We start from the raw sequence: 16,472 nt of genomic DNA, 5'->3' as shown, positions 1-16,472 counted from the left end.
TGTGGATCTTTCTCTTGTGTCCTGCATAGAAGTCCAGTTCTCATTACTAGTAGTTTCTTGAATCCCTGTTATTTTCTTAGATTCTCTGTGACAATGGCTTGAGTTCCCCTTTTATGTCCCTCAAATCTCTCCCAGATGTCTAAGGGTCCTCCAAGGAAATACATGCTCAGCGTCTGCGCTTGGCTGGCTGGTGTGCACTTGCTGATAAGCAATTGGAATAGGTAACTGCTGAGCTTCTGCTTCAGGATTTCTCCCAGCAGCAACTCAACCCAGACACTATTTTTGCTGAAACCTTGCTGAACTTTAAGTTTGTGTGATTTCTATCCCAACTTCAAAAGTGTTCAAAAAGCATTGCACAAAAATGAAGGACAGGTGGGCATAAAAATTGCCCAAGCTTGTTTTCCTAAGTTTTCTGGCTGAAGAAAAAAAAAAAGTATTTTTGAATAAAATTCTGAAATGTACTTTGAAGGATAAAGGTCTTGAAAATCAAATCAAAGTAACCTAACACAACATTTTTTTTTAATTAATACTATTTTTTATTGCCAGCCTCAGGGCTAGGAATGGAAACAAGAAGTTAAATCATTTTTTTCAGATTTCTTTGGCTAATACTATGTCATTCTCTTCTGCACACAAAAGTTTACATATCTTGTCAAATTGGTAGTGTTCTTGTAGCAATGACAGTCTAAGTGAGATATAAACAAGGAAAGCTGTGTAGTTATTCAGTCAGTCAAAGTATCTGGAAAAAACCAGCAATCATGCAAGTCTTTCTTCAGGTCCAAAATAGAGGCAGTAAACTGTAGACTAAATACAGGTTGGCAACAGTTGAGTTTGGCATAATAAATCTATACTTCAAGAAATTGTTTCCAACTCTGTGCTTAGCAGAAATGTACTGCTCTTATTTGTTTTAGATGTATGAAAGCTTTGAGTGCCTGTTTGTTTGTTTATTTCTTTTTCCAGCCATATTAGGTGTTTAATAAAATACACTACTTCTGCTTAGGAACATTCTTTGCTTGAAAGATGTTTTATATTCCACTTACTTCCTTGTTTTTCTTTTCATAAGAGCAAGGAATTTGTTTAAAAAAAGTTGCTTCTGATAAGAAATGAAAAAAAAGAATCACTCTTAGTCTGGGCATTTCTAATCTGAGTTTCAGTATTGTAGCTCCTTATAATAGGATACAGTTTTTCATAACTAATGTGGTGGCTTTCCTCATAATTTTTTATATTCCTTTTTATATTCCTTCTGTTCCCTTTTGCTGCAACTTCATTTCCTCTGGTCAGGAGACCAAACCACTTAGTGATAGATTTTCATCTTACTGTAACAACACATGTGAAAAAGAAGTGTAAATGCAAGAAGAAAAATTATTATTTCAGAATAATTATATATGTGGTGTCTGGAGTTTATATAGCGCACGTACAGGAACACATAATGTTAAAAATCCACATGTATTACATCCTGAATATGATGTAATCTAAATAAGATAAGGCAAATATCATTTGATAGAACCACAGTTCAAAGGGGACTCCCCTCAGCTTGCCAGCAGCAGGAAAAAGGGAGAAAGGTTTTCCTGGAAATTTTATTTTAAAGGGAGACAGCTGATAAGAATAATAGTATATCTTCTGTGCATAAGAAACCATGAAGACTGTAAAGAAACATACTTTGGCTGGTGCATAGACACCTATGCTTCAACTTCTGTCTTCTGGATTTTAGGAAAGCAAACTGTCTGTTAGTTAGCCACTGCAGAGCATATTTTACCTTCCTTTGAGACAAGTGGCAATGACAAATGGGAAAGAGGATGTTGGAGACAAACCACTGACTGTTCTGGTAGGAAACTGACAAAGCTGCTAGAACAGGGGAGACCACGTATGACAGTCATAGGGCACAGTCCAGGCAAGAAGATGGAAAGGATCAAACGGACAGATAGAAAACAGTGAAAACTACAGAATGGTATGTCCGCTGTAGAGTGGGTTTATGCAGGAGAGGAACAAGCGTTTGTATTTTAGGAAGTGTGTATGAAGCCAAATATGCATGCAAATGTGATCAAAGCAGAAGCATTACCATGGGAAAGCTTGAGGAGCAATGTAATTCACTGTAGGAACAAGAAAAAAATACTTCCATTTTGTATTTTTTTAATCCAATCATAAACTTCTAAGCTTCTAATTTTTTTTTTTAAATTAAGTTTCTTTAGAAGTTTGCAGCTGGCATACCTATGCATTTCCTGTTGAAGTATTAGCCTTGCTGCAGCTTCATTCAGCTGCTGCATGGCCTCTGAGGAGGCAGGACTTGATCCTCTTCAGACCCAACTAGTCAGGCCTGGAGCCAGGGCAAAGCAATAAAGAACAAGAAAGAAAGAGAGCTGTACTTTCAGTGTTCCCATCTCACATTAGGAAAGAGTGAAATATCATATAGAGGAGATCAGTTTCTTGCCAATGTGCCTCATGGATACATTTCCCATTACCTAACTTCTAGTCCCAAGAAAGTCTTTTAATTTAATGCCCTTTAAAAAATATGTGCTTTCTGAAAATGTTCAAACTTATTCTTGAAAAGTACACTGACCCAATCAACGGCAGATCACATGGTTTAATTAATGATCTAAAACTGAGAACAAATGTTGGCTGTTAAATGTCATGATGAAGAGTGCAGAGGGAAACTAATTTCCTATAATTAACGATAAAGGAAAATAATTGAGATTGGATGCAGTCTAACCTGTTCTAAAAACAGGATTGTTTTATCATTTCTTTCTTTCCCATATCTGGCAGTCACAGCTTAGTAACAGAGAGTGAATTTGTATCACATGCCAGAAAATCATCCAATCTTTCATTTAATCAGAAAATTTTCACAAGAATCTTCTAAAACATGCCTAGCACATCATGGTAAGCAAATCAGGAGTTTTCCAGTTTTCATTTTTCCTATCTTAAGAAATATGAATAAGCATAGTCATATTGAAATAATTCTTCACAAGTAATGATTATTGTTTAAAGAGAACAAAAACGGAGCTAACAGTTTTCAAGAATAAACTAGTATTTACAAAGAAAAATAATTGTAATTATACTAAATTAAACTACATTAAATAAAATCAAATTTAGTGTAGTAAAATACTCACTAAAATTAAAAAAAAAAACAAACCTGGAAGATGCATAAAAAATATAGGTCTAGGAATACACTTTGAAAATTGGTTATACTTTTTCTTTTATTATTCTTTTTCCATGTTTGAAAATTGTGTAGTTTGCTTAGCTGAAAATAATATCATCTGAATATATGAAATCTGAGAAGAGTTGGGTACCTTAAATATTCTATTGCTGGTGGGTTTTTTCATTCTCAGAAAATATAGTTACAGTATCCCCTGCTGTGCTTTGAGTAGTCTGTATGAATACTGCTAACTCTTTAAGTTAAAGATTTCAAAGCACCAAAATATACATAGATAACTTAAGTCATGTCAGCATGGTGAGAAAAAAAAACTTTGTAGTAACCAAAATCTTAGCCAATATGAACTTTAGTGGACCAAGAATGAAGTAAATAAAGATTACAGCTGAGGCTCACTCACAGACACTGTCCTTTCCAGCAGGTTTTATATACAGAAGAGGATTTAAAACTAAAACCGTCCCTCCTTCAGTTGTGGCAGACACTTGACAGCAAAGAAATGGTCCATTCTTCTTCAGAGATTAAGACATGAACTATTATCCAACTTTATTTCAATTAGGCTAATTTAAACTCTTTTTAACCTTTTATAGCATACAATAGAAATCTGTTTTGACATAATTGTCTAAATTATAGCGAAGTTTAACACTATATGAAATGTATTTTAGAATATGACTGTGTCCAGTATTCCTATTGAAGGATGTGCAAATACCTCGTCATACTATTAATATCTTATAATTGGAACATTATTTTCAACTGATGAAGCCAACTGCCCTTTCAAATATCAGTTGAAATGCAGGACACTTCTACATGGTACATATCAGTAGACTCATTTTAGAGACAGTCAAACTGGAGCACAGAAAGCTATGACCAGTAATTAGAAAGTATAAGTAAAATATAATTATGACTTTATTATTGTATAAAGATTCTACCAATTACAATAATTACATCTAGTTATTTTGCCAACTTTTTTCTAGGGTTTTGGTAGCCCATCAGGTGAACATTGGCTGGGAAATGAATTTATCTTTGCAATAACAAGTCAGAGGCAATATTCTCTAAGAATTGAATTAATGGACTGGGAAGGAAACCGGGCATATTCACAGTATGACAGATTTCACATAGGAAATGAAAAGCAGAATTACAGGTAAGAATCTATTGACATTCTTTTGACTCTGCTCAGTGATAAATATTGTTCATTGTTCACTTTTTAAATATGAGAAAGGATAATAATATGATACTAATTTTCATTGAAAGTGAATAAAGGGGGTAAAAATAAAATAGAATTTGGATTTCTCAGTGATGGAAGGTTAGACTAAACCTAACATATCTGAGAACAAGGTATGATCTATTAATCGCGCTGGCTGGTAGAATTGCTAAAACTTTGTATAAATTTTAGCATATCTGAGACCATCATCTCTCAAAACTGATTGAATAGAAAAGGATAATGGAGTCTCCATTACAGCTTGAAGGTTTTCTACCTTGGAAACATACAACTGAAATAACACAAGTGGGAAGAAAAGATGGAAAATGCCGTTGAAAAGCCTGATAATTCTAAATTAAAAATTCAGTGTAAATGAAGAGGAAAAACAGAATACTGGATCTGTTTGTGAGGAGATAAAACACAAAACAAGGTGGCAGGTACTAGACAGCTTAATTCATCAGCATCAGCAGTATGTCATTAATTACAGCAGGGATTTTAAAGATAAAAGATACGGGAAACAAATCTGCTTGTTAAAACAGGAAAAAAAAAAACCAACCTTGGAGATACAAAAGATATTGATGATCTAAGTGTTTAAATTTTATTTTTTTCTTAGTCATTGCTTCATCTGAATAGACAGTACAATATTGGAGAAAGAAAATGAAACCCATAAGAAGATCCTCAATTATTTATTACAGCACATCTAGTTAGCATATGACTTAAGAGACAAACAAATGCATTGTAAAACCAAAAGATCAAGTCATAGCATGTGAAACTAGGTTGTCATTCAGATTTTTAAATTCAAGTAACTTGATTCTCAGAAATGCTGATTGCCTCCCTCCTCCCTGGGCCTCCAGAGAAATGGCAATGAGAGCAATTTGCTCTTTCTGCTGACAAGACTCCGCCCATGTGGAACACATAATGTCCCTGTCCTGTGGGGTTTGTCAAAGGGTACTACTGGATAATGTAGAAGTGCAAAAGCCACATTTAGAAGCAATCTGTATAGCTCTGCTCTAGCATAAAACAAGGGCTATCCCAAGGCACACAAAGGACAGCTATGATCTCTATTGCCTCCAGCAATGATGTACCTGGCACCCATGGCATGCCATTTCCCCAGATTCAGGAAGGTGGAGCACCCATTCTGAGGCACTCCTAGGCAAAGACTAAATATAAGTAAAGGAAATGTCTCAAAACTGAGGCTAGAAATATCTATACAAAATATAAAAACATCATTGTAAAAGTGGATGATGTTGGGCCATAAACATTAGCAGAAGATACTAAAAAATAAAAGATGGGTCAAATACTTGTCAAGTGGGGAAAAATGTTAAAGGACAGTTACACATACCTCTAAAAATTACTACGAAAATCAGAGAAGATGCTAGGTGTATTACTCAGAGGGTGAATTAAGATGGCTGAATTTGCTAACAAAACCAGTGTCTTTTCTTCTCACATTTATTCGGACTGGATAGGGACAGCATGTATTGTTGAGGAATCAGAAGGACGTTAAATATTTAACTTATGTTAAAGCTTAAGTTAGAGGAGGATTTCTTTTCAGGACTCATATGGGTTCATTCACAGCAAAATAAGGAGAGATTTTTGGTTTTGTTTCAAAAGCTAGACTGCATTTGTAGTAAGGTAGGAGAGCAACTTTGAAGTGCTTAAGGGATTTCTGCCTATCATAAATCCATGTGACATGCCTAGAGCAACAGAAGAATCAAGGAGTTTTGGGGAAGGGCTGGACCATTGTCCATCCAAGTCTGGGAACTCTGCTGGGGACTGTAACCTGAGACTGTCTCAGATGCCAACAATCAGCCAGGATCAGGGCCCCGGCTTAAGAAACGAAGTAAGGTTGCCTATGTATATTTGATTGATTGCACTTTTCCTGGCACAGTTTTACCCTTATCCAAGTAGCACATCCCCAGGCAATCCCTGAACACAATGGTGGGATCCCATGGAGCAGGGACTGTGCAATGCATGCTGTGAGCAAGTCCATGTTAGTTTGTTGGGGAAGAAAGCCTAGCCATACAGACATGAATCATGGTGTGCCGCTAACTCTGAAGGCCAAAGAGCAAGCCCTAGCCCAAAATTTAAACTTTAATCAAATTTTCAATTGCCCTTTGTCATCTGTAATAAACCTTGCCTCATAGAAAGAGGCTTTAAAGGACTTGGGCATAGGATTTGTTTCTCTGCCTTGGCTGATAACACAGGAACTTGGAGATTTATTAAATAGGTTTAATATGTTGATGGACATATAGAGAGTAGTCCTGGAAAATCATCCTGCATCAGTCAAGGTCTCCAAGATGTCTATATGAACAGAGAAATATTTAGGAAAAGAAGGGAAGATAAATCCACTTTCATTAGAAGAAAGGGAGATCTTTCTATGAAACTGTGAAACTGTGAAAACTGATCCATGACTTTTCTTCTTGCTGAACAAGAAAAACAAAAGAGATGTATTTCAAAAATGTAGGAATTATATCAGGAAGGTTGTAGAGGCCTCAAAATATATAATGTTAAGTAACAGGGATAAATTCTGCTACCCATATTCTAGTCACTTTTCCAGAAAAATAAGAAGGATTTTGACCTGGGACTAATGACTGCATTTTTGGTTCCTGTCCTACTTCCTAGTCCAATTAAAGGCCAGAATGAGCTCTACTCATGCTGTCTGTATATGGCCTCCTTATGGTACAACAGAAGTTCCTGTGTCTAGGGAATGGGGAATTGTTTCCACTCATTCTGGAAAAATCAGAGAGGGAAACATGAAAAGGTAAAAAGGCTCTGTCCATCTCTGTTAGATCTTTGGGTTTCAGATTAATTTCTCAATTACTTTTAATCAAACATGTCTAAATATGTAAAGAAATAACTGAGTAACACAGTGACAATTCTGGGAATAATGAAGTGTAAGCCATATGCAAATCTAAATTGTTTTTCATGCTTGACAAATGGACTACTGCCTAGTCCAGACAGATGTATGTCCAACAGACATTTTGCAAACCAAAATTAGGTTGGGCTCTTTTAGAAGTTATTACAAGAATGCATCCTATGACATAAACCCCCTTTATTTTGCTTGCCAGAATCACTATCTGTGATAGAAACAAATCCAGAAGGCAGGCCAAAGAAAAGTATGATTATTGAGTCCTAAACAGCTGGACACCCTTCAGAGAATGCTGTTTTGTCTTTATCTGAAGAGCTGCCATTAAGAATTTAAATTACTCCTCTGAAGTTGAAAACCACAGTTCCCAGCCTCCTGCTTGCAGTGTCTTTCCTTCACAGTAGTCAGGCATTTGCCATGTTTGCTTTCAATACCTCAAACACAGAATGGCATACCTTTTCGAACTTTAATTGCTGTTCATTTGAAATAATATTGTCAAATTAGATAGTCTCTTTATTTTGGAAGCTGTTAGGATTTTCTGCTAGTGACCCACATTAAATATTGCTTCTTCAACAGTGTTTGCAAAAATAAGTAATTGTAGTCTGACTGCACTCTACATTAGTTTTGAATAATACAAGTTAACTAAGAAATAATAACCAGTAGAGACAAGTTTCCAAGCTGGTCTGGGCAGTAGATCAAGGAGATCTGAAATAGAGAAAGAGTACTGAAATGAAAGCAAAAACTCAGGAAGTGGAACATCTTTCATTTATGCTATGGCAGCACCTTGTACATTTGGAAGACATGGAGAAAAAAAAAATTAAGGTTCCAGGTCTCACATGTGAATGTAGCAAATAAAAAAAAAAAAAAAAAAAAAAAAAAAAAAAAAAAAAAAAAAGAAAACAAATACCATGAAGCCATAAAATGTGTCTGAGAAAATTTGGAAAATCATTTTCATGCTGTTTTTCCAAAATACAGCCCCAGCATTATGCAAAGTTTGATTCAGTCTGGATAACTCCCAATTGGTGATTTCAGAAGGGTTCTGTTTTTTCTCTGGGCTTTTTGTATTCTCTTTACTACTTTTATTAGCTTAAAGAATCTATGATTAAAAAGAGTAATACTGAACACATGTATGTTAAAAATATACTTGTTTCTCTTTCAAAATGAGACAGCTCCAAAAGGGTTTCTGGGAATGCAGAATAAAATCTATTTATCCCAGATGATGACTGCATGAAAGAAAGTTGAGATGAGAAGGTAGATACTGATACAGTAAACGTATAATGATAAATGGTAACTGAAACAGGAAAATCAGTGTTATACCACATGTGAAAGCTTCAATAGCATGAAAATATTTAAGTGAGTAATTTCCTTTGGAACATCCTTAGGCTTCTTATCTACACAAAATGATTACACAGAGGGTTGTCTGTAAATACGATGAAAACTATCTCTGCCAGTCTTACCCTGTGGCAAGTAAAATCTCCACAGAGTAAGAAGTGAAATCTCGCAAGCCCCATTTAATGCAGTGTTTCTTAATTTAAGTCAAAGGAATTAGTCACAGAAAAAAACATAAATTGAAGGAGGCTCCCAGAAGACACGGCATACAGCCTCTCCTGTTTTCCTGTGTAGACTCTACCTAGCCCACTGTTTTATATTCTGTTGACATTGTTTGATGTTCTTAGGAGCTGTATAGATATGACATTGCTGCTTTGACCTGTGTCCTCAGCCCCCTCCAGAATTAAACAGTAAAAGTAACCATGTGTTGGGATTTCAGGCACCACACTTCATAATCCCATATATTAGTTAATTAAAAGATATACTGATGTTGGATTTTGCACAGCAGTAATTTCAACCTGCAGGCACATGTGATTTCACTACCCATGATACAAAAGCAGCACTTCCAAGCAAGGCATGGGATAGAGAATGGGAGAAATATAGTTTTTAATTGGCCAAACTATTTGTACCTCAGAACGCTTAGAGAGGCTGAATAGACCCTCACCTCCCTATGGCAATATATTCCAGTGTTTAGTCATTCTTTTCTTTAGAAAAGCTGTCCATTGCTTCAATGACCCACCACCTTTGGTCGTATCCATGGAGGAATAGGATTAAATGATGAGGCAGTGCTGCTGAGGTAAGCAAGGCTTTGGGATTGCTATAGGTATAGGTAAAAACTGGTGAGGGACAGAGATCATCCTGACTTCTGTGAGTAAATCATGGGCTTAAGGTGATGGCTGAACTTTAACAGTTAAAATTAAGGAGAACAGTCTTTATATTGGAAACAGCATGACAAAGAGATTAGGAAATCTTATGAGAAAATAAAAGCATCGATACATTATCAGTGGAACAGGCAAGAGACAAGCTGACAGAATATCAGTTATATAGAGAAGAATCAGATACATGGGTCCTCAGAGGCAAGAAGTTGAAGGAATTTGTTGCAAACAGAAAAGGCAGTCATTTGCGTTCTTCAGGTCACTTCAAACCACTAATGTGGTCTTATGATTCATGCAAATCTAGGTAGCTCAGTTTCCAGGCTCTCCAAAATACTGTCTGTCTCCAGGCTTTATTTTGGGAAACCGGACCAGTTGCTGAATGTAAACTAACAATGGTTAGACTTCATGGGACCAGGTAGCAGAAAGTTTTTAGTTTATTGAGTAGAGTAATGGATTTTTTAGCTCTTGTTTGTTTAAGAGTTTGTATATTTAGTTTCAGCAATAGTATTATTTCTCTCTGTTTTCTTAGGCAAACTAGATAGGTAGCCTGGAGCCAGAGGCCTTGATGTAATGTTAATCTTTGACTTTTTTTTTAGGTGGAGTTTATTGATTAATTTAATTACCATTGTTGAACCAGTGCTGGAATTTCTTACAAAAATTTCTCACTTCTCTTTTTTAAAGTAGAGAAAAAATATTTTTTTACAGTCTTTTAGATTGTACTAATGAATATGCTGTAACAGGTAGTAAAGGAAGTATTATCTGAGAGTATGCCATTTATGGGGACAGCTGGTTTTATGCATCTCCAATTAAAAACTATATTCCACACAGTATTGTTGTTTCAGAAGCAGGATGTTAACAGACCATTGTCACTTTCCTCAATGTACAAACTTCATTTTCAAATATGGGTGTAGGCCTCTGTTATTACCCAGGCATTTCAATGATGCATTTGCCATAAGTAACTTATTTACTACTTGTGTCACTTGATCAGTTTAGGTAAAACACGGTATCACCCTGAACTGCAATTTCTTCTGAGCCTTCTGCTTAGCTTGTTCTGTATTATTTGTATCACAGTAAGCCCTCAAAGGGTCCAATCTCAGATGGTGAAGAAAAAGTACAGTGGAGGACACATGGGAAATCTGTAGCAAAACAAGAAAATAAACACAGATCCGCTGAGACCCAGCCTTGTAGACAGACCCCAGTACTTTTCTTGCCAAATGTGAAACTACAGAATAACTAAAAAAAATAGACATGGTGCAAAAGTTTTAGTCCACAGTAATTTACTTTTCTTTGGAAGCTTGAAATTCCACTTGCAAGTCTAATTCAGAGGAAATATCCATGCAAAATCCTATTAACAGACAGAATGATATCTGTATTATACATACTTGCCATGATTTGAAAATATATTTAATATTTTTTCACCAAACAATGGCATAAAATGGATAACATGGAAAAAATATGTAATGTCTCTAGGTGTGTATATATATATATATATATATATATATATATATATATATATATATATATATGTAAATGTCTGGCTGAAATAACTTCATTCTATTTAAGAACACTTTCAGTCCAATAAAATTCCATGAAGTCTAAATACTGGAAGTGCAGGGATTCAATCTGATGCCCATTAACCAGAGGTCTTCCTGGATCCAGGCCAGTATTGCTATATTATATCAGTGAATAAAGCTCACTGGCAGCCCATGCACTATCTCCAAATGTAAGCAGAAATGACATATAACATTTTCAATGACTAACTGAAAGTTAATGCAAATATACTTGTGGAGTTTATATATAATAAAATTTAACTTAATCCATATAAATCCATATGTATACTATCCATCCACAGCTGATCATTTCCCACCTCTAACTACATAAAGCTCATTTATAGTTCACTATACAATAGCTGTGACTATCCTGAAGCAGAAGCAGAGGTTTTCTTCTTCTGTGTTAGGGAATATAATAAGAACACAGTGAGATGTGCCAGCGACACTGGAGCACAGCTGAAGTCTTACTAAGATGAGCGGGGGGGCTCCTAAGGTATTAGAAGCCAACAGGGAAACACCAGTGAAATACCTCAAAGGAATTAAGGAGTGTTCCTCTAAGGTGATACAGCTGAGGTGCCTCTACACCAATGCACACAGCATGGGCAACAAACAGAAGTTTGAAGCCACCATGTTGCTAGAAAACTATGACCTAGTTGCCATTACTGAAACTTGGTGTGATGAATCCCATGACAGAAGTGTGGCTATTGATGGCTACAGGCTGTTCAGAAGGGACAGGCAAGGAAGGAGGGGCGGAGAAGTTGCCCTCTACATCAAGAAATGGATAGAGGGTGAAGAGCTGTCTCTAAAGAATAGCCCCAAGCAGACTGAAAGATTATGGGTAAGAGTTAGAGACTGATGCAACAAAGGGAACCTTGTGGTTCATGTGTACTTTAGGCTGCCCCGTCAAAGGGAGCCTGTTGACGAGGTCTTCTTACTCCAGCTACAGGAAGCATTGCACTCGTGTACTCTAGTCCTGCTGGGGAGCTTCAACCAAGCTGACACCTGCTGGAAAAGTAGCACAGCAAGTTCTGGGCAATCCAGGAGACTCCTGGATTGCATTGATGCTAACTTCTTAAGCCAGGTAATAGTCCTGCCAGAAGCAATGTGATACTGGACCTGATGGCCACCAACACAAGTGAGCTAATCAGTGACATTCTGGGCCGCAGTGATCGCACACTAGTGGAGTTTACAGTTTTCAGAGATATGGGCCAGGTGAAGAGTAAAGTCAGGACCCTGAATTTTAAGAAAGAAAATTTCCAGCTCATCAGGGAATTAGTCAGTTGGATCCCCTGTGAAACTGATTTCAGGGACAAGGGAGCAGAACAGAGGTGGCAGATCTTTAAGGATGCTTTTGATAGAGTGCAAGTGCTCTTGATCCCCAGGTGTAACAAATCAGGAAAGGAAGGCAAGAGACCAGCATGGCTGAGTTGAGACCTACTGTTCAAACTAAAGGGGAAGAAGGGATACACAAGCAGTGGAAGCAGGAACAGGTGTCCTGGGAAGAGTATAAGGACATTGCCTAGTTAGATAGGGATGGAGTCAGAAAGGCCAAGGTGCAGCTGGAGCTGAACTTGACAAGGAATGCAAAGAACAATAATGAGAGCTTCTACAGGCGTGTCAGCCAGAAAATGAAGGTGAAAGAAAGCATATCCCCCATGATGAGCAAGACTGGCAAACCGGTAACAGTAAATAAGGAGAAGGCTGAGGTACTCAACTGTTTTGCCTCAGTCTTCACTGGCAACCTTTCTTCCTACACCTCTCAAGTGGATGGACAACAAGATGGGGACTGGGAAAGCAAAGTCTCTCCTACTGTAAGAGAAGAACAGGTTCATGACCACCTGAGGAACTTAAACATACATAAGTCTATAGGACCTGACAAGATGCACTCCAGGGTCCTGAGGAATTAGCTGAGGTAGTTGCCAAGTCACTCTCCATGATAAAAGTCATGGCAGTCAAATGAAGTCCCTGGTGACTGGAAAAGGGGAAACATTGCACCCATTTTTAAAAAGGAGGACCCTGGGAACTGCTGACCTGTCAGCCTCACCTCTGTGCTTGGGAAGATCATGGAACAGATCCTCTTAGTAGCTGTGCTAAGGCACATGGAGGACAGGGAGGTGATTCAAGACACCCATCATGGTTTCACCAAGGGCAAGTCCTGCCTGACCAACCTAGTGGCCTTCTATGATGGAGTAACTACATAAGCGTACAAGGGAAGAGCTAGGAATGCAATCTGTCTGGATTTTTGTAAGGTCTTTGACATGGTCCCCCACAACATCCTTCTCTCTAAATTGGAGAGATGGCTTTGATGGAAAGTGTTCAATAGATGAGGAATTGTTTGGATAGCTGCGTCCAGAGGGTAGTGGTCAATGGCTCAATATCCAGATGGAGATCAGTGATAAGTGGTGTCCCTCAGCAGTCTGTGTTGGGAGCAGTACTCTTTAATATCATCATCAATGACATTGATAGCATGATTGAGTGTACCCTCAGCAAGTTTGCCAACACCACCAAGCTGAGTGTTGCCTTTGACATGCCTGAGGGATGGGATGCCATCCAGAGGGACCTGGACAAGCTTGAGAAGTGGGTCCATGTGAACCTCATGAGGTTCAACATGGCCAAGTGCAAGGTCCTGCACCTGGGTCAGGGCAACCCCGGTATCAATACAGGCTGGGGGATGAAGGGATTGAGAGCAGCCCTGCAGAGAAGGACTTGGAGGTACTGGTGGATTAAAAGCTGGACGAGCTGGCAATGTGCACTCACTGACCAGAAAGCTAACCATATTCTTAGCTGCATTAAAAGAAGCAGGAGGTGATTCTGTCCCTCTGCTCTCATGAGACCCCACCTGGATTACTCCATTGAGCTCTGGGGTCCTCAGTATGGGAAGTGCATGGATCTGTTGAAGCAAGTCCAGAGGAGAGCCACAAAAATGAACAGAGGAATGGAACACATCTCTTATGATGAAAGGCTGAGAGAGTGGGGGTTGTGCAGCCTGGAGAAGAGAAGGCTCTGAGGAGACCTTATTGTGGCCTTTCAATATTTAAAGGGGGCTTATAAGAAAGATGGGGACAGACTTTTTATCAGGGCCTGTTGTGATAGGACAAGGAATAATGGTTTTAAACTAAAAGAAGGTATATTCAGACTAGATATGAGGAAGAAATTTTTTACAGTGAGGGTGGTGAAACACTGGAACAGGTTGCCTGGAGAGGTGGTAGATGTCCCATCCATAGAAACATTCAAGTCCAGGTTGGACAGGGCTATCAACAACCTGGTCTACCTGGAGATGTCCCTGCTCATTGCAGGAGGGTTGGACTAGGTGACCTTTGAAGGTGCCTTCCAACCCAAACTGTTCTATGATACTGTGGTTTTGTGATTGTATGATACTGAATACTGTAAAGGAATGAGTGAGTAGCAAAGTGAATAGTGGGAGAGAATGAAGGGAATGGGTAGAAGAAGGATGATGTGTTGCTCCTCAGGGGTAGGGAAGAGGGGTCTGTTGCATAGTGGATTGGGGAGTAGCAGAGCACTTTCCCTCACTACATGCCCATTTTGGTGAGAAGATGGCTCTGGAGCAAAGGGACGGTTCCCAGCACCCAATAATTTTTCGCTTGTATTCCCTTCAAGAAGCAAGAAAATGGGTTCACTTTAGCAAAGTAGGTCTTCCAATAAGCTGTATATAATTATTTGTTATCCCCCTGAAACTTCATAACCGACAGCTTTGCAAAATCTAGTGACTGTCTGCCATGTTTGGGTGAAAAAAGAGCACAGGCTGCAATCGGGAAAGCACAGCTATACCAGACCAAGCTGTAGCAGACATTCAATACCAAACTATAACTGTCCATATGAAATATAATAATTAATTTTCCAAGAGCTACACATTGTTACTGAACTAATAATGAGATCTTGTACTGACATAGTTCACTGAACTGTCTCTTTCATGTGACAGAAAGACATTGATGATTACTTTTCTAAGCTTATAAGTCTTTAGAAGTGATAAATTTAATTTGGTATTGTATTATGTGGTTCATTGGGGGTCTTGTGGCACAAATAATTCCATACACAGAAGTTGTATTATTTGCTCTGAAAGAGTTAGGTATTTACAGTTTTCATCATTACCCTTCTTACTCTTAAATGGTTCCATGTAAAATGAATGCTGCCATTAGTCTTCAGGCCCTTTTTGATAAAGAACATCTATATACTCTGGTACAGTAATATACTTGGAGGAGCACAAACATCCTCACTATTCTAAATCAATTAATCACAGGCATGAACTGCATTTCGGGTGAAATGAAAATCTTTTTTTGGAAGGTTAAATGCCAGTTCATATATGCAAGGTAAGTCCAGAAATGATAAAATTTTTCAGATAGTATCTATTTAAAAAACACATTGAAAGCCCCTAACATTTCTTTTTGTGTTTTGTTTTGTCACAAATAATGCTAGAGCTCTTTAATCCACCAGTATCTAGGTTATGGAGGGAAACCAACAGAGGTGTTCCATAAACTCTGGGAAATTCTTCACTTGAGAGTTTAAAAAAGTACTGGTATGCACACATTATAAGGTATACACTGTTGGTTGTAGAGCAGCCTTGCTTTCTGGGAGGAAAGCAAAGCCTCCAGTGTGAGTTTTCCAGATTATGTCTAACAATGACCTAACTATTTTTGTGTATCCACTTATTCATCAATAAAAGGTAGATCTCTATTAGTCTATTTTCAATATTAGCTCTTTCAAGCCATGTTTAAATTGTTGCTGTCTTCACCATTGCTTTTCTCTTTCTTTTTCCTTTGACTGGTTAATTTTCAATTGCCTTCTTCAAACTGGTATATTTTCTTCACCAAAATGGGATAATTGCTCTACATATATCAATTTTCATGTACCTGCAGAACCTACCTTCCAGGGGTTTTGATAAAAAACATTCACTAATTAAGTTTGATTGTGCTCTTATGTTTCTAGAAACTTTTCTTTACTTTGGTGTTTCAGGGCTTTTCAAACACATAGCTGGAAAGAAGCTTGTTTTCCAATATATTCCACTACAGCTATCACTATGGGACATAGCGGGCATGTCATTATCTCCTAAACCAGGCTCCTAGATTCATTTTTTAAGAAAATGAAAATATATGAGTAAGAACAAAAGTATCTTATTTTCCCATAAAGCTTATCTACAATAAAATAAACACATCAATTTAAACTACTGATTACTTGAGGCAACAACAAAAAAATGGTTTGTAACAACTTACCAGACTTAAACATCATCCTGGATTTAATGAATTTAAGTGCTTATTCACAAATTAGACATGGTTTCCTACAGGTAGGTAAGATAAAGATTTTCAGTGCTAACATTAGAGCTGTTGGTTTAGGAACAGACTGCAGGACCCTATCTGGGACACTCAATTCTCTGTGCATGCCTGGGGCGAGATAAGCTCCTTAGACAGAAGCCAAATCAGGCAACATGCAAAGCAGAGAGCTGCCTAGAGTTAACCTTTAGGAAATTCTGAAAATAGCAAGGCATTTGTTTATATCCACT

At 37.7% G+C, this 16,472-nt stretch overlaps 1 protein-coding gene across 1 annotated transcript in view; it reads left to right on the top strand.

Annotated features, from left to right (window-relative positions):
• Positions 1-16,472, top strand: part of ANGPT1 (angiopoietin 1) — a 170,796-nt gene that overhangs the window by 125,072 nt on the left and 29,252 nt on the right. Inside the window, exon 7 of the mRNA XM_040587931.1 lies at positions 4,114-4,280. Coding sequence (XP_040443865.1) covers positions 4,114-4,280 — 167 coding nt within the window. The remainder of the gene's footprint in view (positions 1-4,113; positions 4,281-16,472) is intronic.

Source organism: Falco naumanni, chromosome 3 (assembly GCF_017639655.2).
Source record: "Falco naumanni isolate bFalNau1 chromosome 3, bFalNau1.pat, whole genome shotgun sequence".
NCBI lineage: Eukaryota > Metazoa > Chordata > Aves > Falconiformes > Falconidae > Falco > Falco naumanni.
Note: the sequence above shows the minus strand (reverse complement) of the source record. Positions and strands in the feature narration are given on the sequence as shown.